The sequence below is a fragment of the Pteropus medius genome, unplaced genomic scaffold (assembly GCF_902729225.1).
Source record: "Pteropus medius unplaced genomic scaffold, Ma_sr-lr_union100, whole genome shotgun sequence".
Lineage (NCBI taxonomy): Eukaryota > Metazoa > Chordata > Mammalia > Chiroptera > Pteropodidae > Pteropus > Pteropus medius.
In genome coordinates, this window is record NW_024346667.1 from 25,948,600 (window position 1) to 25,972,947 (window position 24,348).

At 32.7% G+C, this 24,348-nt stretch overlaps 1 protein-coding gene across 7 annotated transcripts in view; it reads right to left on the reverse strand.

Moving 5' to 3' along the window:
• The window catches only part of MARCHF1 (membrane associated ring-CH-type finger 1), a 576,629-nt gene that overhangs the window by 364,708 nt on the left and 187,573 nt on the right, over positions 1–24,348 (reverse strand). For 2 of the 7 annotated variants that reach the window (XM_039876290.1, XM_039876303.1), the window contains exon 4: positions 15,347–15,492. The exons of the other annotated variants lie outside the window; for them this stretch is intronic. In XM_039876290.1, coding sequence (XP_039732224.1) covers positions 15,347–15,359 — 13 coding nt within the window. In that variant the 5' untranslated portion in view covers positions 15,360–15,492. The remainder of the gene's footprint in view (positions 1–15,346; positions 15,493–24,348) is intronic. 7 annotated transcript variants of the gene reach the window in all.

The window sequence follows — 24,348 nt, forward strand, 5'->3', positions numbered from 1 at the left end:
ATACCCACACATCTGTGGTCAAACGATTTTTCTACATGTCAAGTGAGTTCAACAAAAAATAATTATATATATGCAAACGGCTCTGTAAGATCTGTATGTGCATTTGGAAATAAATGAGTATTGATCCTTATCAAAGACCATAGACAAAATTTTACTCAAATTAGAACAAAGATCGAAGTATAATGGCTAAAAAGTTAAAATATCTAAAAGGAACCAGGAGCTACTAGTCACGAGAGGTTAATTAAATGAAATAAAAATTTTAAATTTCACTTTCTCAGTTATACTAGCCACATCTCAAGTGCTCAACAGACACATGTGGCTCGTGATCACCTGGCTATGTACTAAGGGACAGACGATTTCCATTGTCTCAGGAAGTACTACTAGGCAACGTTGCTTTAAAAAATGTCTGTAAACATATACCACTGAGCATATTAAATCTCATTAAATAGATTGTACTGCTTTGTACTGATTTGTAGGAACTTTATTAAGTGATTAATAAGTTGTAAATTTAGGGTTACTTGATGACGGTACTTAGGGTAATTTTTTAGTTTACTCTAGGATTTACAGGTAGAAGCCATTGAAGTCCTACAAGAAATGCATCATATACTTCACAGTTTCAAATGCTGTTAAATCCACAGATAATTCTTACAATGCTCTATTTCTAATGGATGTGAGATTTTTAAAACACTGAATTTCTTTTAACATTGAATTCTTTTGAGAAAATCATTTTTGAAAAAGTGGTGGTTTTTTTTCCTTTCTTGTTTCTCTCTCTCTAAAGGTTTTACAAGTGACAAATTGATAATAGTCAGTAGCAAAAAACACACAGAAAAGGGAAAACCAATTAGAGGATGGCTATATTTTCTGAAAAACATTATACAGTAAAATATATCTGTTACTGTTTCCTCTATTTATAAATAATATTTCTCAATACTTTTAATCATCTTTTATAAAACATCCATTTTAAATTTAGAACTGAAAAGAATATTATTTTAATATAGTAACAAGTGAAACTATTTCACAGAACAAAGGGAGCAAACCACCTCTCCCCAAAGATGGCTTTTTGGAAAAAAAGTGAGAATCTAGTTTGTTTAAAAATTTAAAGCAGGAGCTAATACACCTTTTTTACTGTTTTATAACCTTCAAGTACAGCAAAAGCATTTTTAATATTCTTTCCTTAAAAACTTTATCATAAATTCTGTCAGTGCAGATGTAAAGCTGCTGTACAACAACCTTGTATAACAACCAGCCATCTATCATCACGTCCTTCTTCAGTGAAATCAAACTACCTGTTTACAGAAACATTTGCTGTGAAAGATTTGCCTTTACACAAAAGATTCACCCCGATCATAAATGACATGTGAGTGTGCGTGATCATCTTTTACTTACAATTAAATGACTTTGCGGGATGTTTACTCAGTGTCCAGGATGATATGAGGCACTGCAGAATATGTAAGAAAGCATGAGGAAACAGCACAGCAGAGGAGATAAGACATAAAACAGGTTCTGTTTAGCGATTAAGATAATATAATATCACACATAAATCTGTGTGGCACTGGTAATAACTGCAACATAATTTTCAGCATGAATGAATCAGTAATTCTATGACAAGAAATTTCTGCTGAGACTGTGAGATTAGAGTGGTGAATTAAAAACGTTCAGGAGCTGATGGAAGTTTCTGGAAGGAAAAGAGATAGTAAGAGAAGATAATTTTGAGCATATGAGAATATTATGCTTTTCTTTGGTTGACAAGAAAAAAATTGAGGGAAAGAGAAACAACCCCCTTCATCATTAAAATCTGTATGAGAATTTTATGGGAAGTTGAAGGAGAATAAATGATGGAATTCGGAGTGCAAGATATAAAATTCTCTTATCTTGTAGAAAAAAGACAAAAGTTAATGTCTGATGTTTATAGAACAAGGAATAGAAGAATCTATATGCATTTAAAGTTACAAAGCTATCAACAGAATAACTAATCACAATAATCTCACAATATTGGAGTGCGGGGAGTAGAAATGATGCAGGGGTGGGGGACTAAATAAACAAGCTAAATTTCATTTGTCCTTGTGGGAGCAAAAGAATATTGGCAAGAGTCAAAAGTGTAAATAAGTAGTGAAGATTAATGAATGAAGTCACTAACAAAAGTAAAAGCAAGAATGGTTCCGAGTGACTGCCCCTGGAGCAAAGCACTGGAATGGAATATGATTGCTTTAGATTATGCACATGTATTATTACTTAAAATTCCAATGTATGTAATACTCCCTGAAAATGGATATATTACATCTAAGTTCAAATTCAGAGATATTTTATTAACAATATCTTTGTCAACACCATATTTACTTTAAAAAAAACAACCGAAATATGCACAGAGAGCACAGTGATTTCTATGTGACAAATACACCGAGGAATCAGAAATATGCCTTTTAATCTCATCTTACTTTTGTACTTTTCTTTACGTTCCAATGTTCATTTTTTTTGCCTCCAATTTTAGCATATTAAAATGTGACTCACAAAATTAATCAGCTTCGCAAAAAAAAAAAAAAATAAAAAGTATTCAAAATACCAAGTACAATAGAAAATCTTACTAAAGCTAAAATACATAGGATGCTTATATAATCATAAAGTCTGCATTGCTCAAATTATTATTTTTTTGGTTTGCAGGATACTATTGTCATAAAAACGGTTACCAATAAAAACAAAACTTTTATCGAATCCCTAGTTACAAATTTTTTTTTCTTTCCGATAAGAACTTTTAAGATCTACTCTCAGTAACTTTCAAGTACACGATACAATATTAACTATAGTCACTATGCTGTACATTATATCCTTAGGACTTAACTTATTTTGTAACTGGAAGTTTGTATCTCTTGATGACCTTCGCCCATTTCACCCACCTGCCAACCCCCACCTGTGGCAACCAGGCAACCATCACTCTGTTCTGCGTATCTATGAGCTCAGCTTTTTTGTTGTTTGTTTGTTTGTTTTAGCTTCCACATGTAAGTATGATAATGTGGTTTCTGTCTTTCTCTGTTTGCCATTATTAACCCAGTTTTACAAACAAGGTTTCCAAAGTTCGGGGAAATAAAGTTATTTTCACTAAGTCACTGAGACAATAGATGATAGAGTTGGGCTTCTCTTGTTCCCAAATCCAGAGAACTTAAATATATGTGTCAGGAATTGACTGCTACACATATACCTCTAAATACATGTGGCATGCCACATTATTATTGAGGTATCAAAAAGAAAACGCCACTTATATCCATTAATTGTATGCATTTGATTATATTTTCTATTTTAATTAATATTTCTGAACAATACAAGAATACTTGTATGTTTTTTAATATAAGTATTCCTTGGACATACAAAATTACTATGTCTAATCAGTCTCATCTATCTTGGAGAAACCTGATGTTTGAGAGCTTCATCAGAGGTCTTCTAAATGCACGCAGAAACGTATACTGGTATAAACAGACAATACCAGTGATGTTCCCCTGTGCTCGTAGTAAATTAATGATTAATCGAAAACCTGACGATCACAACTTAAATCTACAGCTTCTCTGTAGATCTAAATAAGATATCAGTTCTCTTTTAAATGAATAAAATATAAGAAGTTTTCCATTGGTTTAGAAGAATGACAGTTACTACCCAGACCCTAATTCTGAATCCTCTGGACTATTTAAGGAAATTGACAACTTCTCACAACTTTAGGAAGAAAATAACTGCACATACTTTTCAATGTAGAATATATAAAATTCTTTCTTTTGTTGCCTATTGATTAGAAACCTTTTAGAAAATAAAAATATCTATGCAGCCCAGTATTTCCATGTTAAATAAAATACCATAGGTTAAAAAACATGACAGGAAAAAATGCTAAACATTTTTTAAAAGGGAACTAAAATCGAACACAGTAGATTCTTTGGTTCTGAGTAAACTTTACATGGATGAAAAACTTAATGAAATTAAATCTAATTAATGAGTTTTTATTAATAAGAATAATTAAAATATATTAGTGAAATGTTATGTTTTAGTTTGAATTAACGGTCATAAAATTCTGAGAGTTTGGTTACCTCCCTCACCACTCACGGATAACCTCCCTTAATTATACTTTCTAAACAATTTTCAAGATACCATTGGCTGGTTGACATTGTTTCTATACTACGGTTAGAGAAGTGAAATGAAAGACTGAAGAAGATCTATGTTTTCTGATACAGACAACTAATAAAAGAGACTTTGTGATTGAGTTGGGAAGCTATAAAAGTAACTTAACAATTATCCTCTTGTGATTCAAATGTTGTCTGAAAATATATGAGTATAAATAGGTGGAAGGCATAAATTAATACTTAACTTATAAATCCAAGGTCTGTAAGAATAAAAATGTACACAACCTGTTTTTTTTTTTATATTTTCAAATTCTATTTTAAACATAAATATCCAACCTCAGTGATCTGGGAACATACATTAAAACCACAATACGATACCACTACATACTCACCAGAAAGGCTAAAATTTTAAAGGCTACTGGTGAGACTATGGAGCAAAGAGCTCATTCATACATTTTGTGGGGGGAGAGAGTAAGTGTAATTTTGGAAAAAAATTGATATTATCTAATGGCAAATATATGCATACCTAATGATTCAGTAATTTCATCTCTAAGTAAAAGTCATCTCACACTAGTGTTAACAATGGAGTTATTAATAAGTGATGAGAGTTTGAATACATTTAAAGGTGGAAGCACCAAGATTTCATGATTAATTTAATATGAGAGAAAGAGAAAAGAGCAAAACAAACCCTAAGGTTTTGTTGTTTGCTTTGGTCCTGAACAACTGGATGGATGTTGGTGTATTCAGCTGAAAGAGTGAAAACTACAGATTGAGCAGGTCTGAGGTGGGGAAAACACTCTTTTCATGCTCACCTTACTAAGTGCTCTCATTTTTCTCCAAATTAATCTCAAACCCTCATACATCTATAATTTTAAACAGATATTAGTTCAGGGCACTAAAGTTAGCCTCATCAATGTATATGTGAATTTCTACCAAAAAAAAAAAAAGAATTTATGCATGTTGAATGTTTTTATACATAAACTATATACATAAGTCCATAATTCAATAATGCAAAATAAACAAAATAAAAACAGACACTATTTTGTTACAGAAGATCATAAACTACAGATCCATAGCTTTCATGAGATTGTGATATATAAGAACCACCGTATTATCCTATCTGAATAAATATAGTCCTAAAATTGTGAATAACAAGTGCAGCCACGATCTAAATGTATAATTATATTAGAAAAAATAACTTTAAAAGTAAACACTTTGGGTGAAAATCAGGGACTCTGTCATTTCTCCCTCTTTGGTTTGCTACTCTTCCATGGTGCAGCACTATTGTCGCCTACTGTCTATGAATGCATTCTCTGGCCTGTGAAGCACAGGGCAAGAAGGCTAATGGGAGCTGAAATGTAGTCTGTGTTTACTTACCAAACCCTGCATTCTCAGACATGGAGCTGGACAAAGAAAAGAAATGTCCTTTTATTAGTACAAAGGACAGGTTTTTTCACCGAGCTGGAACTGGCAGGGCTAACTGGGAGAAGTGTATAGCAGTTAGGGTCCAGGCAAGAAAAAGTGGCATATTCACAGTTTAATTAATGACATTTTATGAAAAGGACTATTTGCAGAAGTCTGCACACAATCCACAAGAGATAGGGAAGCACCCAAGGAGCAGAATCAATGGGAATTCATAACAACCCCTAAGTATAAAGGGACAAGGTGAATGTTACCAGAGATTGGTAAAAGCAAAAGTGGTGGCAAAGGGCTGCCCAATAGGGGTTATAATTAGAAGGACAATGTCAGATATCCAGACCTATTCTTCTTCCCATCCTCCATGCTCTAGCAGTTGTGTCTCAGTGCTGAGTCCAACTGCCAGGTAGAGGGGAAGAGAGCTGGAGTGATGCAGCACATTAGAGTCAGCCTCTCAGGGCCCAGAGCTGGGGCAGAGAAAGGCACAGAATGGGTCTGGGGAGCTAGCCAGAATTACTAGAATGAGATAGAGCTTTCCTATTTATCTAGTGTATTGACCATGTTTCTAACTTGTGTAAACTAGATGCTTTAACATCTGCCCTGCATGCAAGTACTGGACACATTTTGTTGTAGACAACCCCACAATATACCTGAGACATCCTACTTTGACCTCCTGTCTCCCTCATCTCCCCCTCTTACCCACTCACTTCCCTTCCAAGTAGAGCCCTCCACCAAAGGACACACTTTCCAAAATCAAAACCAACCAATCCAGAGTCCACATCCCCTTCCCCCCAGCCATTCCCTTTATCAAGCTCTTGCACTCTGGGTCTAATCACCCCAGGCCAGGTACCAGACAACCAGGGACAGCCCCTATGCCTCTGTGCCCACTGAAATCATCCAAAGTAGCCAATCTTAAGCCTACCTACCCTCACTAGTTCCTTCCTATGGAAACCACAATAAAGGCTCTCACTCAACTCCGGCGCTTGCCTGTGTGGCCCCCCAGGCGTGGTGTGCTCCCTAGCTCTTGGAAACTGAGAAATAAACTATATTTTTAAATAGCAATTGTCTCTCGATCTGTTGGCCTTAATATTCCTCAAGCTTTATATTAATATAGTGTATTTTTAAAATCTAACATGATGGACTATCTTATTAAAATTTGTACAGGAGCTCTGTAGGCTAGAAGCAGCCATGGGTGGTCCTTTTTACCTACTTCGACACTTGCTGATTTAATATTTTACTATATCTCCACCCTGAAATTAAATATAAGAAGAGAACAACAAAGCATAGCCTGCCCTTTGGAAAATTGCCCTTTGGAAAATTGATTGTTTTGGCAAACTCCCATCTCTCTCCATCATTCTCATATCCATAGGTCTTAGCTTCATCTTACGTCTAGATGACTGTTTGCTAATTTAGAAATGGTACATCTATTAATCCTATTGCATGGTTTTATGTTAAAAATGATTTGGTATGAGTTGAGATTATTAAACTTTACTTATTTTACTGTTTATTATCTCCAGCTGCATGGTATCAAGTGATACAATCAATAATTTGTATAATTGACTATTCATAAACTAATATAAAATAAAAGGAGAATAAAATGTGATTACAGGAGACCATTAAGCTGAAAGAAGATGAAGGAAAATGCATTAACTTGATCCATATCTTCAAGTTTATAGTTAATACGAACTTCTAACATGGAGAATTTGAACAGATAAATAAATACATGTGTGTGTATTAGATTAAGGTGTAAAATAATCTATTCACCTCTAGTCATTAATTTGGAGAACTAGAAAAAGCTCTATATATTTGTTTTACTTTTTAAATTCAACATACAGTGATTTTTGCTAATCTAGCTTTTTAAGATGTTTCAAAAAACAATAAAGAACCACAGGCTGGGTGGGTATAAACCTTGATTCATTTATTAATTTTGACATGACAATAAAGTTATGTGGAGAGAAACCGGGTTGGAATTCCATTTTCCATGAAACAGTAAAAACCTATGCAACAAAACTAGTTGAAGAGTGGAAATGTTCTTAACATAAAAAGTCCTCTCTGGGTGCTGTCACTGCCGAAAACAAAAGGCTCATGTAATCACAGTTAAAAAATATCTATGACTCTTCTCAATTCACACAATGACACCTTTTCTTTGTAAGTTGCATTAACAGGAAGAACTGTGAGGAGAAGGCACCCTGAAGTATGAATGTCCAGCTATTATCCACTACAGCTCAACTTAATCTTCCAGTTAAAACATTGTTTCTCTCCAGATTCTCACACTGCATACAGATCAATAAACAAAAGCATAGACATAGTAGTTTCCTACTAACATAATGACATTTGATAGTGGAGTTTCAGGGAATATTAAATGAGTAATTTGAGAATTCTTGATATCTGGTTTAAGAAAATAAAAGTACTCTTCGCTGTGAAGCATTTGCATAGGTGGTCTTTCCCCATGCTGAGTACTGCAAATCGAGTTCTAACTTATGACATTTAATACTTCCAGAAACAACAAAGTAAAAAAGGCTGGAGATGTGCATATTCATCTTGGATAAAATAAACTCCACTTCACAAATTTTTAAAGATGATAGATGATAGATAGATGACTGATAGGTAGGTAGATAGACAGATGATAGATGACTGATAGATGAGAGATTGAAAGATAGATAGATAGATAGATGATAGATAGATAGATAGATAGATAGATAGATAGATAGATAGATAGATAGAGATAGATGATAGATAGACAGAAGTAGATGATAGATGATGATGACAGATGATTAGATAGCTAGATAGACAGAGATATAAAAATTTAAGAACTTTTGAAAAATACATTTGTAGAATTGAAAATTTTAAACTATTTTTGATTTTTTAAATTTGGCTTCTGAATTTGGATAAATGTGTGTCGATGATTGATAAGTGGGTTTTTAGAAGATGTGACTATTACGTCTCTCTTAAAAATCTATATGGTTTTGAATTTTGCAAAAAGACATACCAATGTCTTTTTGCTTCCTCTTTAATACTCAAACTAACAGTTTATTCAACACTAGCAAATAGGTTGGCTGTTATTTACTTCTCTACTGTATTTAAAGAATTGACTTTATTTTGTGCTTGGAGAGCTTCTAGTGTAGAAACTGAATTTAGACAGTAACACTGGCTATTTTCTAAGGTAAGGGTTATAGACTATAACTGGAAATTCTGAATTGTTTAATCTAATATCAATCTGATGAGTTATGCTGAAAGACTCTACCCCACTAAAATTGTGTACAAATTTGATCAGATATATGTTCACTACTACATTTCCTGAAAATGTGTCATTTTATTTGTTCTCAGATACTAAATTTGATTTGAAATTTCATAGGTAATTATAACGACAATGTGAATGGAGTTATAATATAATAAAACTATTATCATTGTATTATGAAGACAATCAAGCCAACCGGTTCCAGCTCTCAGTATGTGGCAAATATGTCTAGATATTCATCAAATAAGTACACAGAGAATTGAATGACAGCATCTAAATGTGCAAGCCAAATATATTTTTATGTAACAAGAAGAGAATTCAGCCATGGATAGAGCTGTGAAACCTCTTCTAGTCACTAGCACCTCCCACACCTTTCAGACCTCTCTCAGAAATTTCTCTTTCACCCACCATCATGCTATATCTATACTTCTAGTTATGACACTTAGCCTTTCTGTTGGAAAGTATTGTCTTCTACATGTCTGGTCTCTTAGTCTAGAAGCCCTTTGTAGATAGGATTCATGTTTATTTCATCAATTTATGTGCCATAACTACTAGCACAGTCATTCCTTGGTTTTAGTGCCTTTAGCCATTACTTGTTGAGTGAATAGAGACATTAATTACAGAACCAAATTAGTATGTCTTATAACAAAGAGCACTGTTTTTTTGTTTTTTTTTTGTTTTTTTACATTACAATATTTAAATGTATTTTCCTTTCCTTTCGACTAATAGCCTAGAGCTGTGGTTCTCAAAGCCGTGGTCCCAGCACCAGCAGCATCAGCATCACCTGAGAGTTTATTGTACATGCCAGTTGTTATCTGATGCACTGAATCAGAAACTCTGGAGGTGAGACCCAGCAATCTGTTTTTACAAGCATTCCTAGTGATTCTGATGTAGGCTAAGGTTTGAGAACCATTGATCTAAAGAATCATGGCAGGCATATAATCTTCCATTTGCTTTCTTTGTATCTCCCACAGAGAATTAAGTAATCTTATTTCTTAGCAATATGATGGGTATTGTGTTAAAAAGAAATCTTACAACCAGATTTAAGTGATCAATGTGGTCTTAAAAAAGGAGATATTCCTCCATACTTCTATTATTTATCATGTCATTTGTTGGTCCTGCTCTCTAAAGTTACCAATACTTCTGCAAATTGATACAACTGAGTTCTCAATTCATTTATCTTAATTAATATTATTTTTATATGTTTATAATTGTCTTCAATCTTTGGTCTTCAGAAGCTATTCATCCTGGGCCAGGATCCAAGAATGAGACCTCTCTGTCTCTCCAGCTTGAATCTCTCCAAGGTAAATGAGTAAGAATTTATGTGCTAATTAAAATAAATCATTCTATGAAAGGAGAGGTTAGACTCTGAAAGAACAGATGGCTGATGACTGGGATTAGGCCTAGGAATCTCTCTAGTAGCTTTCTTCCTCTCTCCTCTTCAAATCATCCTATAATATCCTTTTTTTTTTTTTACCATGGTATTTCCCTTCCCTAATCCTAAAATAAGGGTTGTTTAAAAGTAAACAGGAGATGGAACTGAAGTTCTAATGTTCAGCAAATATAAGAAAAGATAATCTTTCCAGTAATGCAGAAAAATTAAAATTAAAATAAGGATGCTTTGGACTTTGGGGGGTTATGGAACTGATGTGGCTCTGGTTACACGTATAGTTATAGAAGTGTACACACACACAAAAAAAGAGTCAACATTAATGTAAGATAATTAAAAACAAAAGTCAAGTACGCCTAAAAATCTCAAAAGAACCCAATCGACCAACAAAGCAAACAAACAGAACACACGGAAACTCTAAAGATGTTAAACTTTCTAAGTACTGCAACTTTGATTGATTTAAAATTAACATACTTTTAGCAAATTTTAAGGGTTATGTGATTCAAGTTTAGTTTTGTTTTTTTTTTTAAGGCAGAAATATTGAAATTACACTGATGAAAGTATGTGGCTTGGTTTTAAAGAATGCAAAATATACTGAACAAATAGAAAAAAAAAACTGGTCTTGTAATATAATTTCTTTTCCTTATTTTCTTCTCTGTCATTCTTGTCTCAAATAAAAGCAGCCCAAGATAGATTATTAGCTACATGAGCACAAGGACATAGTTCATTTTACTATATACATGTAACAAAGTATCTGAAACATAATGTGAAGAACTAAGAAGGGTCTGGGATTTTACCCTTATCACAAGCTAACAAGCTAGCCTGCCTCAGTTTCATGGGTGCTGGCAGAAAATATAGGATTCTTGAGTCCCAAACAAAAGAGTTAATTACTCATAGCAACAGCACTAGCCAAATGTACAATCATTTTCTTGCACCAGTTCCCTATGCCCCAGTGATCACAGACTGACGCAAGAAAGAGGTGACACCTGCACATGCAGTGGGCTGCATTACAAAGAGAGGAATCTCAAATTCAATCCCAATGTTTTATAATGGGCCCTTGCCCCAGAGGGTCACACTATCTTTATTATACTAAATAGTCAACAAATCTTATTTTCTGGAAGAGACACTATTTTTATATTCCAAGGCTGTTTGCTTTACAAATATTCTTGAAAAGATCATCCAGAAGCGTCAGTGCCTCTTCACAAGACATGCAGAAACACAAAAGTTCCATGGAGATTGTCTCCCAACAAATAACAGGTGCTCATTTCCAGTTTTTGATTAATTGATTAAAACAATGAAAAATTTTCCAATTATAAGTATCATTTCATAGTATTACCTGACACTAAATATTGGCACATTCTTAAAAGACCAATATGAATGTAATAATTTTTATATTTCCTAGTAAATATAACTTAGTAAATGCTTAATATCTTTGCTCTATTTTAGAAATTATAGCTTATTAGTAAAAATCACATCCTTGTCCTGTAATGAGTATATAATTCAACAAATATTAGTAAAAACACAAATATATTGGACTTACTATACATGAAGAACATTATTTTCAAGACACTACTGCATTCTATTAATGAGAAGAAAATTGAATTACATAATGAATGAAGATTAGTAAAAATAACTGTAGAAATAAGATCATTTAAGACAGAGCGAAGGAAAGTAGCCAGTTATGTTGATGAGAATACACAGAAAAAGTTTTATGAGACAGGAAATACTTCTATATCTACTTAGGAGAAAGAGATATTTTGGTGGAGAACAGGGAAATGTATATTGAATATAGATTAACTTTTTTAAAAAAAGATTTAAAAACATGTTATATTAGAGTTTAAACCTCAGGAGAAAATCACTGCCACATACTTAATTACATTATATACCTCAGGAAATGTAAGTTTTCATGTTATTAAATATAAATACATATATTTGAAATAAATAAATAAAATTTGCTTATATTTATTTTTTCTAAAAGACTGGTTTGATCATTCTGCTCCAAATCCCAATAACATCTGCATAAATAAAACCTTGGCCAGAGAAGGCCTATAAAAGCGAGAATGACCTTCAGCCGATAGGCAGCAAGGACACAGAGATCTCAGTCCTCCAAACACACAGAAATGAGAATCGTGCCATGAACAAGCCTGAAAGTAGACCTTCCTCCAGAATCCGCAGACCTGAGCCCATGCTGGCCAATACCTTGGTCTGAGACTTGTGGGATCTGAAGCAGAAAACTCAGGTGAAGCCACATGGACTTCTATCTAACCTACTAATCTATGAGATAAAAGAGTATTGTTTTAATCCACTAAATGTGTAGCAATTTGTATGGCAGCAATAGAAAACAAATATGGTGAATAAATTCAACTTAATTGGGCAGGTTTTACCACTGCCCCATGCAGATTTTCTAATCTGTTCACCAGTTTTTTTTATTCTCTGAATATACATATATTATTTTGCCACTATTATTTTATTCTTAACTCTTCCAGAAGGACCTTTGTGGGTCATTTCTGCTGACTAAGATCATATTCATCCATCCTTTAAGGCTTAGTCCCAAGTAAAATGATTTCACCCTAAAGAAATTTCTAGATTTTTTAAATTTTTTGATAAACTCCAATATTCATATTATACATTTGTGGGCAAACAGTGCCTTGTATGTGTAATTGTATCCTCTCTTTTATTTACCTCATTTCCCAACTTAGATTTGTAGTTCCCAAGGAGGAATGATATTATTTCACCCTTCTAGTAACCATCTTCTTTCCCTAGGCAGTGCCTGGCATATCCAAAATCTCTCGGAAGGTTATATGGCTAATATATTTTGGCTCTTTCTAATGAAAAAAGCAAAAAGCAAAAGCTGACATAAAACAAAATCTCAATAGATATAAAATAAAACATAATGTCAATAAAAATAAAATTGTAAGAAAAATGGTCTCTAATCCTGTCAGATGTTATATTCCCTAGTCATCTAAAATACATATTACTCACTTCCGATTTTATAAATAGAAATGAAAACAAATCAGCTTAAACAAATCTATACTTTTATTTCTACATTTTAAATCTACTAGACACTCCCTTCGAATTCAGCACATAATTTTGTAACTTTCGATGTTGAATATTGTTAATCATCCAAAATTAACCCATGAAGCACATCATTGCATATTCAAGAATCTAATATATAAAATAGTGTATTCAACTCAGAAAAAAAGTTAAAACTAACAAGATGAGTCCAAATAAGTGATGGCTGATAACTTGGAAGAATTTAAATTCAATAACAAAATCTTAATCAAACCATCTATAACATAATTTTTATATTACTTTCCAGCTACTTTTTCGAGCACTTCTACAAAAATGCAAGACCTAAAAGTAAGCTGAAGTTCAAATAACCATCTTTTTTGTTGCATATCTTCATTTATTATGCCCTGGACAGGCTGTCTTTAGTACGTGTTGATGTTTTAATATTCTTTCAGAAAACGACACAGTACACAAATAATTTGTACTTTAAAGAAGTCATTATGACTCCAGTTTTCTCTTGATATACATATTATCATTGCACTTATGGACCAAAGTTCCATTTCCTTTTCTATTTCCATTTTTCTTATCTCATTCCTACCCAAATCATAACACTGAAAATGCTTTCCTTAAAGTTTCTCCTTTGACTTTTTAAAATTTGCAGATCTCGATTTATTTAGCTTAGACTCTTGACCTTATTATGCTGCAAAATCCTTCATTTTTATTTTTATTTTTAAAAATTTATTTATCTTAATTAGCTTCAAGTATACAGTACTTTGGTTAGACATCTATAGAGTTCATAAAACAATCTCCCCAATTGCTCTCTCCCTCTCCTGATCCTCCACCTAGCCATTATACTAATGCTAACTGCATTCCCTATGCCATGTTCCCCATCTCCATGACCATCTATCAACTACTAATTTGTCCTTCTTTAACCCTTCACCCCATTCTCCCAGCCCCCCAACCTCCCTCCCCTCTCTCCGTCACCAAATTATCCACCATATTTGTGAGTCTGTTTTTGATTAGTTTGTTCTTTTACAAATCCTTATAAAAACTTTCATTTCATTGAAATTTTTGTCTCAATTGTTTTCCCACTTCAATTTTCCAGTCAATACCAAAAAAGCTATTGAAAATTTCTTTCTAAAATTAATTGTCAGGGTAGATTTTTTTCATCTTTTTTTCCTTAAACATGTGAAACTTGTCATCTTCTAGCTGTCTTCATAAAATATGTTACGCACCTTTACTTCTTATCTAATCTATTCCTACCTGTGGGGGGAGCATAAAATAATCAACTCTATGTAATTAGCTTACGCAAAAATTTCTCATATAATAAATAAATATGTTAATTATTAAAAGTCAATATTTATTCAACATTAATTAATAGATGACAAAAACCTAATGTACTAAGTATTAGTTATTAGTTTAAAAACACTTTCTGGTTTATTCCTTCCAACAGTCTTGGAAAATACATATTTTAATCCATTTTTCACAAATTTTGATACTGGGGATCAAAGAAGTTAATTAACTTTACTGCAGTTTGCCATTAAAGATTAGAGTGGTTACTAAACCCATGATGTTGGACACAAAATACAATGTCTTAACCTCTATGGTATGCCACATGTATTTGTTTAGGATATCCTGAAAAAATATCCTAGGCTACATGTAGTCATCCCTTTTTCTAAATAAAATGGACAAAAAATATCATTAAAAATTATCTCTCTCTCTCTTTTTTAATATACTGATGAAGTTAAACATAACAGCTTAGCTCTCAGGAAATTTTACCATCTAACTCTTGTCATGATACTGCACACATGCATATGTGTACACACACACACACACACACACACACACACAAATTTGAGAAGTCCAATTACAACATTTTTATTGCCACTGTTTACATACATCTTTTAAGATAGGCACATATTTGTAGCATGATAAAGTCCCAAATGTATATACCTTGAACCTCTTCCCTGAATTCTGCACTTACATTTTCAGATTCTACTTAAAATTTCAACCTAGATGCATACTGGGCAACTCAAATTTGATATGAGAAAAATTAAAACTCTACCTTTTACCCCTTCCAACTCTTCCTCCCACCTTGTTCCCGATCTCCATTAACAGCACTTCCATTCCTCCAGCAGCTCAGATCAAAGACTGAAGAGATAGCATTCAGTCTTCTCTTAGTATTGTGAGCCTTACCTTCGAAATCCATTTGAACACCCACACCACCTTTGCTATGTCTGATCTAAGCCACCACGGTCTCTCATCTCAATTACTGAAACTGTCCTTTAACTTCTTGCCACTCAAATCACAATCCGCAGACCAGCAGGCAGCATCAGCATCACCTGGGAGATTGTTGGACATGCAGGGTCACATGTGATCACAGGCACATTAAAGATTGATAAGCGCTATTCTAACTCACATCCCTACTTCCTCCCTTGCCCTCCTATTTCTACACAGCAACTGGAGTAAGTTTTTTAAAATGAGAGATTATATCATTCTTCTGTTTAACACTGGAGATCAATTTGGCACAATGTTTCAAAAGATTTTAATATGCTCTCTCCCATTAAGTTTCCAATTCCACTCCTCAGATTTTGCCTTATGTACAATGATGTTCATCTCAGAGGTATATATATTACAATGTATACAAATTTATGTGTGGAAACAGATTAAATGTCTGTTAGTTACATTATAGTACATCTATATCATGTAATAGTGTGTACTGATAAGCATGTCTTCTACACAATATTTAGTCAACCTGAGAAATGTACCTGACATATCTTAAGAAGGAAAGGCAGTTTATAATACAGTATATAAGATATGGTCCATGTGTCTTTGTGTGTGTGTGTGTTTTACAAGTTCATGTAGCAGATAAACCAGAAGGTGAACAGTACTTTTCCTGGTTAAAAATAAATTACGCTCTTATTCATGCTGTTCTATATGTCCTAAAATTTGTATTCGTATACTAACAGGTAACATTTCACATGTTAACAATGCACAGGATACCTTTACTGAGCTTCAAAATTTGATGAGCTAGGTTATAATATTCTTCCTTACTAGAAGAGGTGCAATGTACCCGTGACTTATAGAAGGTAGATAACTTCTCCAAGAATGTAAAACTAGTAAGTAAGTAGTAGAGCCAGCATTATCTCGAGTCTATCTGATTTCATAGTCAAGAAACTTAATTGCCAGGCTATTCTGTAATGTACAGGGGAAAACAAAGAAGATAATGCATCAGGACTACAGAAGTCTTTATAGATAATACAGAATTTATAGAAAATTAGCTTGATCCCTTCTAAATAATCGAGAACTTTTAGAATAATTTAGACATTTCAAGAGAATGACTGCAGAAGAAAACACAAAGCTTTTTTCCTGCCTTTTGAACAAGAGGCCCTACATATTCATATTACAGTGGGGCCCACAAGTTCTCTATGCATACCTTTTTCTTTGTAATATTTATAACAAAGACTGCAGTGTCTCAAATGAAAACTATTACCTCATTCATTCCACTAAAATATACATACATTAAGTCAAGCTAAGAAGAAATGTATTCTACTAAATTGTTTAATCCAACTTCCAGTTCCTCTTCTCGTCCTTAGTAACAGATATCTATTTTTCTAGATACATTATGTCATATAAGTCAGATTAGATTTTCCAGTCTTCTTAATACCTTGGATATATAGTCATATGACTAAGTTTTGGACCATGACATATAAACATGTATGTTGTGTGAGACTTCTAAGAAAGTTACCTAAAAATAGCTGAAGAAAACTTTTTTTACCCATTTGTCTTTCATCTTTCTTAGAAGCTGAACTCAGACATGACGCATCCATCTTGACTTATGAGGTAGCTGTGAGGATAGAAATAATGGACTAAGGTGGTAAAGCAGAAAGACAAAAGCCTAGATTCTCAATGGAAATGCCACACCTGTCTGGACTGTCTACGTGTGGACTCCCTTCATGTAAGAGGGACTATAAACTTCTATGTTTTTTCTCTTATGTGTACACAAACTTAACCTTAGCCAACAATAAAAAAAAGGGCAATTAATTTCTCTTAAATGTCTAAAATCGAATCAATCTCTTTGCAACAAATCCACTAAAAGCCAGTGTTCATTGATGTAGTAAATAAGAACTTCACACTGTATATTTCATTTCATAATTTAAAAATATACCTCTTGTAAATCTGATTATTCAAACTCCCGTCTCTGATGAAACTGACAACTGTCAGGGCAAGGAAAAAGAATTTGTTTGGATGGCTGGCAAAGTTTTTGATGCAAGTATTCACAAATATAGAAACCAATGAGTCACAATGATGCCTAGTGAACTTCTTTGTTCCCTAAAATTGCAAATTCACATGTGTTGCCAAAAACTGCAGGTGCTCCATCTATGCAGAGTAACAAGATTTTCTTTTCCAGTTGAAGTCTGGCTTGGCATAGAAATTGTTCGCCATCTGAAGATACTGAGTTTGCAAAAGGGCTCATAGAATTCTTCGTTGATATTTGATGCTTGCACATAGAGCTGATTGTACTGAAAGTACAACAGCAACTGTTGAATCTGGTTATATGTTGAAGGGAAATAACAGCTGCCAATTCCTCCATAATCTGCTTTAAAATGGTAAAAGAATATCAGCGACTCTGAAGAAAATGATGTCTTGTTATAGAGGCATTGATATAGTTTGCTTCCTCATAAATCAAGCTGACATTTCCAGGGCATATGGCTTCACCAAAGCTTTCTGATATGTATGCATTCTTTCTCCTAGCAATGTGATAAGCAATTCTGCAGGATGCTTCAAGACCAGGCTTTTGTGTTGAGACCAATTCAAGTTTTGATTAAGTTGTAGCCTTTTCAAATTGATGCTTCTCATTAAAACATGCTACATAATTGATACATTTTCAGGAAGGATAAATAAAAGATGGTTCTTCAGCTTTCTTGGCATTGTATGAATTTATTGGCAAAAAAACCTGGCCATGTAGGCGGCACTGCAGTTTTTTTGTGTACCATCAAGCTTAGCAATGAAAATAAAATTAAACAACACATAAGCTTTGTTTTATTATTTTAATATTTTCTAATCAAGATTAACCTGGTGTAAATAAATACAGATGTCCATATTCGTGTCAGTGGGTACATTTTCACTAATTCCTTTCAAAGGAATCTATTTTGAATGCCACAGTGTATGAAACTCACAAATTTGCATTATCTGATGAATAATTGTATATTTGCTTCAAAGTAATAAAATCTTGACAATAAAATTTGACCTTAATATTTTTCATAAAGATGGACAACATACTCTGAGTAAACAAAATATTTTTGCAACAAGTTCATAAATTGGAAGTAGACAAAAATAACCATTTATTTGATTCTTAGTATTAATGTAAACATTGTCAAGCTTTTTGATCCTCCTTGTGTCTCAGTTTTATCATGTATAGAATAAAAATTTTATTTAAAGTAAATTAGATAATGTAGCATATAAGTCAATTTGCAAAACCAAATGATTTTAGCTTTGTTTCTGGGTCACATTCTGCCTATACTATAGTTTTTGTACAAATGATATAATATTCATATTTTGATATTAGACTGCTAAGTATAATGTAAAGTTATAAGAATTTAGCTTAGGACTTGCACATTCATATTATAAATTAGATAAACTGTGGTTTAGAATAAGTATATATTTAAAAATGCATTGGACAACTGAATTGAAAATAATGTCATTGGAGAACAACTTTCTGGTATGTGTTCAAGCTATGGTAACAGAAAACAGAACCTCAGATGAAGGAGATTATAATCATACAACATTCTAACTTTATCATATAATAGTTCTTATTTTATTTGTAGTCCTGGAATGAGTTGTGATAAAGTGTACAAAAATATTCTATGGCCAATGTGTAATAAGAAATATTACATAAAAATTTAGAATCATGTCATTTAATAAGTAACTGAAAAATTGAGGATTTTACCAAGGCAAAGTGGGAACGATCATAAGTGCCTTCAAATAATTCAATAGCTTTCATTTAGAAAAAAGGCTCAACATTCCTTATAGCCTTCAAAAAAGAGAACCAAGAAAAATAAGGAAAAGTGAGAAAATAAATGTTGATTGAACATAAATAAAAACTTTCTAAGTTGTGATTTTCCAAGGATGAAATGGATTTTTATAAGCACCACTAGAGATGTTCCTCTGTACATTTCTCCTAATCCACGTATTTTACCCTTTTCTTTCATACATCATATTTCTATTGGATACATGTATAAACAATCTCCTCTTTAAACTATCACTAAGAAAAACATTGAAGAGACAAGTTATAAGCTGCTAAAGTTACATCAATTTATTAACAATAATCTTTGACAATTGTTCAATCACTTAAATTCAACCAACTAATCTATCATCATTATATTCTCTTTCATCCATTTGGTTTGCAAGGTCATCATACAAGACTACTGCAGTCTTTCTAAATCTGCATCAGTCCAGTAAGTTGCATATCACGAACAAAAGACAAAAAGGGGCTAATTAATCATAAGTCATTTACATCAGAATTTTGTTGGCTCCCAGTCACAATATTGTTATTTCTATTTGCTCACAAACTATTTCTTTAAATAATTTCTCTCATGAATTGTCATGTGGGGAATATGCATCAGAATTCCAACTTTCCTCACTTTAATCATCATAGTCTTTTATTAATTCTTTGATTCATTATATTTTCCCAACTATGAATAACTGATTCATTTTTGAAACTTCTTTCAGTGCCTTAGTAAGAATTTTTTTTTTTCTAAAACTTAAATTCATTTTGGAATATTTCGATTGAATATTTTCAATGAGGGAAAAAAAGTCACTGAATTTGTACTCAAGAAGATCGATTTTGTCTTCTGTAACCATTGTATTATCTAGCCTCACATAATGAGCCTAGCTCCTTTTTCCTCTCAATTTCAACAAAATTAGAGCTTTTTTCATGGTGCTTAAATTGTTCTACTCTTTATTTTGAACTCTTATAATCCAGATATTATTCTTAAAATTTCAAACTGCACTCTGGCATTCTCTGTAACAATATAGCCAGAAAAACTGAGTTGTAGCAAACATTGCTTCAAAACATGTAGAACAGCTATTTTAAAAGAATTTCGTGTCATGACATTTAATGTTATATATGATACATAAGTGATATATAGAGGCCTTCAACAAATCCAGTATTAATGTATCCTATGTAAGGCATAGGGCATTTTCCCCACTAGAGGTTTGAAATGGTATTCTCAAATTTTAAGATCTTATCTAAAATTTTATTAGAATGTAAATTAGTATATAAAACCAACAGGGGGTTCATTCCAAAAACTAACTAGTTGGGGATGCAGGAAAGGGTTCAATGTGTATGCTTTGTGGGGTGACCATGTATACTGATTTGCCGAAGATGGTCCACATTTATTCCAGTTGGCCCACCATCACATCCAGTTACTGTCCCTTTCTTTCTCCAAAGTATCCTGGTTTAAATGACAAATTGTATGTTTATTCTAATTCTGTAGCATAAAATTATTAATTTGGAAAGATTTTGAAGGTGTACAGCATGAATTCTGTTCCTGTGTATTAATAAGCAATTAAATACCTGCATTCTTGGCAGAATTACAACATCCTATTTATGCCAAACTAAATGCCCTAATCCATTCTATTAAAATACTCAATTATGTAAGGATCTGCTTTGACATTGATCTCTGAATTATAAATTTAAAATAATTTTTCAAATTTGAAAAAGTCATAATATATAAGCAGTATTTTATCTCCCTTTCAGAATGAATCACTGTAGTTCTTTTATATGTAGAAATACTAGTTTAAAAAAGTAATCACTATCAATAAGTATCCTAGAAATTATTTAATAGTATTTTTCAAATTTAATAGAAACAGGAAAAAAATCCTTTTTCTCTAGCATTTGAGGGTTTTTTGGTGTGAACTACATAGTTTCACAAATAAAAGCCATAAGTAAAAAATTTATAACTTCTCAATAATGCATTTCAAAATAAAAATTAACAGTGATTACAAACATAACTTTTAAATATTTGGAAAATATAAAATATTAAAAAGTACAAAGTATTTTTGTCCATCAAGGAATAAAATTATCTTTATTAATTGCACTTGCATTTAACAAAAGGTTGTATTTTATTTAACATGCTTTCAAAAATTAATATTAATAAAGCAGACACAGACAATGCCATTTCTCCAAATTAATCCAACTTGTTATAATGAATATTTAAAGTTTTGTTTTGTTCCTTTGAGATGCTCTGCTGCTCTTATTGCTTTCTATAAAACATCTCCTCGAGTTGTTACTGACAACACATAGCTTCCTAGTGGTAAACTTTGCTTTTAAAATTTCTCACCCTGCTGTGCATTTCTAGTTGCTACTGTAAGTATACACTATATGAAATACAACTTTACACTTTCTTCTTCCCCCCAACCCAACTCCATACTGCAGGAGAAATGTATCATTGTATCTTTTATGAATTTTAAGAGGCAAGAAAGTGGAATTCCTATCACATAGTTCCAATGCCAACAACATAACAATGCATCTGTACATTTTTTTCAAAAGATACTGAAACTAGAGAGAGGGGTAATAAAAGCATTTTTGCTCTGGACTTTGAGCTCGTTAAAATCTAGAAAAGAAAGTCATTTCTGACAGGCAAAAGCCATGACTTCTTCTCTATTTGATGCATTGTAGGAGATATGCAATGAGAGTAACACAGAAACTGCTGATAATAGTTCAATTTTTTTCCTACACCAAATATGACAGCTTTATATTTTCCCAATGTTTGCTTTTTCTACCAGCAATATTATTCACTATATAACGTATTCTCTAAGAACAGATAACTTTAAATGTTTTCATTATTCTCATCTCTCTAAAAGGAAACTTGAAACATTATGTTGTAAAAGTGGGAGCACTAAAACCCCCAAATTAAGTGATTTTCTTTAGTAAAATAACTTTATTAGTGCCTTACCTATGAATATAGTCGCACTGGTCAAATAAGATAGACAGGAAAAAAATAGTATGTATCAAATTAGTAGTAGTGATATCAAGTACAATTAAAATTTATATGAAAGAGTCTAATGGTAACTGATCTTAATATAAAAAATAAAAGTGAATTCTGAAGAACCATAAAATTCACATAGAACAAAAGGGAGAGAAAAAAATAATGTAAACAGAGTCAGGAGTAAAGTTTATGTAAAGTACAGTGATTTATGCAGACATTATAAGTAAGCTATGATTTATGAGTTTATGAATACACAGATGAGTCTGGGAAGTACACTTTAGGGACAGAATATGAAAGTCTCTGAATATTAGCTAAAGATTTTCACATCATAACTGCTATAGTGAATATTATGTATCCCTAAAATTCATATGTTAAAATCCTATCCCCAATGTGATGGTATTATGAGATGGAGCCCTTGGGAGATGATTAAGTCATGAGCCCTCACAAATGAGATTGGCATCCTTATAAAAGAGACCCCAGGGACTCCCTAGCTTCTTTCAACATCCGAGGATAGAGTGAGAAAACGACTGTCTATGAACCAGGAGGTGGGCTCTCACCAGACACCAAATCGGCTGAGATCTTGATCTTGGACTTCCCAGTCTCCAGAACTCTGAGACATAAATTTTTATTGTTTATAAGCCACCCAGTCTGAGGTATTCTGTTATAGAAGGCTGAATTGACTAAGACAACCCTGTAGGAAATTAAAGGTCAGTGAATTTTGATAAGGAGTAATATGCTGAATACACTACTTTAGAAATATAAACTTAGGTAAATAAATAGCTGGCATTTGCTGAAACCTTGCTATGGATCAATTATTTGATAAGAACTTTCCAAAAATATTTAATTTTAAAATGATTTTTTGAAATAAATAAAACCACCCCGCAAATTAAGTATTTAGCTCTTAATTCTTTCAGTATCGCAAGAATGAACACACAAATGAACCACAGTCAGACCACATATGGCAAAGAGATCTCTAATCAACAGCAGTTGGGGGACCCAAAACACAGCTTCTGCAACAGCCAGGCCAAAAGCCAAACCTCTGCAGCAACTGGGCCCAAGATATTCAGGAATCGATCAACAACTCATAAGTTGTTGTTTTGTTTTGTTTTTTTCCTTTTTGCTTTCAACTCAGGACTAACCAGAGATGCTAAATATGCTCCCAAAACAATCACAGATGCACTGCTTCTAGTTAGCCTGCCTCCAACTTCCCCATGCCAATGAACTCCAATCAGAGCAGACCTGAAAATTTCCCTTTCTTTCACTATAAAGCTTTCCCACTCGTCTGACTGCCTCTGAGTCTCTGCCAAGTGTAAATGATAGGGAATGACTCTCTTGCTCTGAATAAATGTCCTCTGTTTGTTCTCACTGGAGTGGTTTTGCTCATTTCTAGAGTGTGCAACAGGTAAAAAACATTTCTAGAAGTAAATATAAAAATAGGTACCATATCCTAGAAAATAGGTATAAATTTTAATTCAATCTAATTCAGGTAATTTCTCCCTGAAAAAGTAATACAAAGAACATAATATTCCTTGCTGCATTGTTTATAATAATGAAAACAGAAGAATCAACTGATCTAAAAATAGACGTTTGGCTGAAAAAATTGTGGTAAATAACAGAATAAAATAACAAGTAGTCATTAAAAAGTATTCAGTAGAGGTTATTTATAGACATTAAAATTTTTCAGTATATTCTGAAATGAAGTGAAAACAGGTTACATATAACTGGCACTGTCTTATTATTATTATTTTTTTTAAATCTATGCACAGTGGTTTCTTCCAGAACTTTTAGTGAAGTATGGCTGGTATTTTCTTAATTTTATAAATCTATGTATTTAATTATTATAAAAAATTAATCTTTTGGCTAATTATAAGAGCAAAACAAATGCCACCCTGTTTTACTTTAATGTTTAGTCAATCAACCCACCCACTTGTAATGTTGACATTATATGTATTTTATATTTGATGACATCTGCCTCAAAATGTTAAAACACATGGGTAATTTTAGAAATTAAAAAAAAAAAGTCAATGAAAACAGCCTCTGTTCTATTGGGCTATTGTATTTAAACCATCTATACAAAAAAAAAAAAGAGCAAAAATATTAGGTAAATATAAAAACAATAAACTTCCTAGTAGTATTACAGAACTGGCAAGATAGTGAGACACTGCGGAGCTGGGTTAAATTGAAAAAGAACACCTCCCTTTTTCT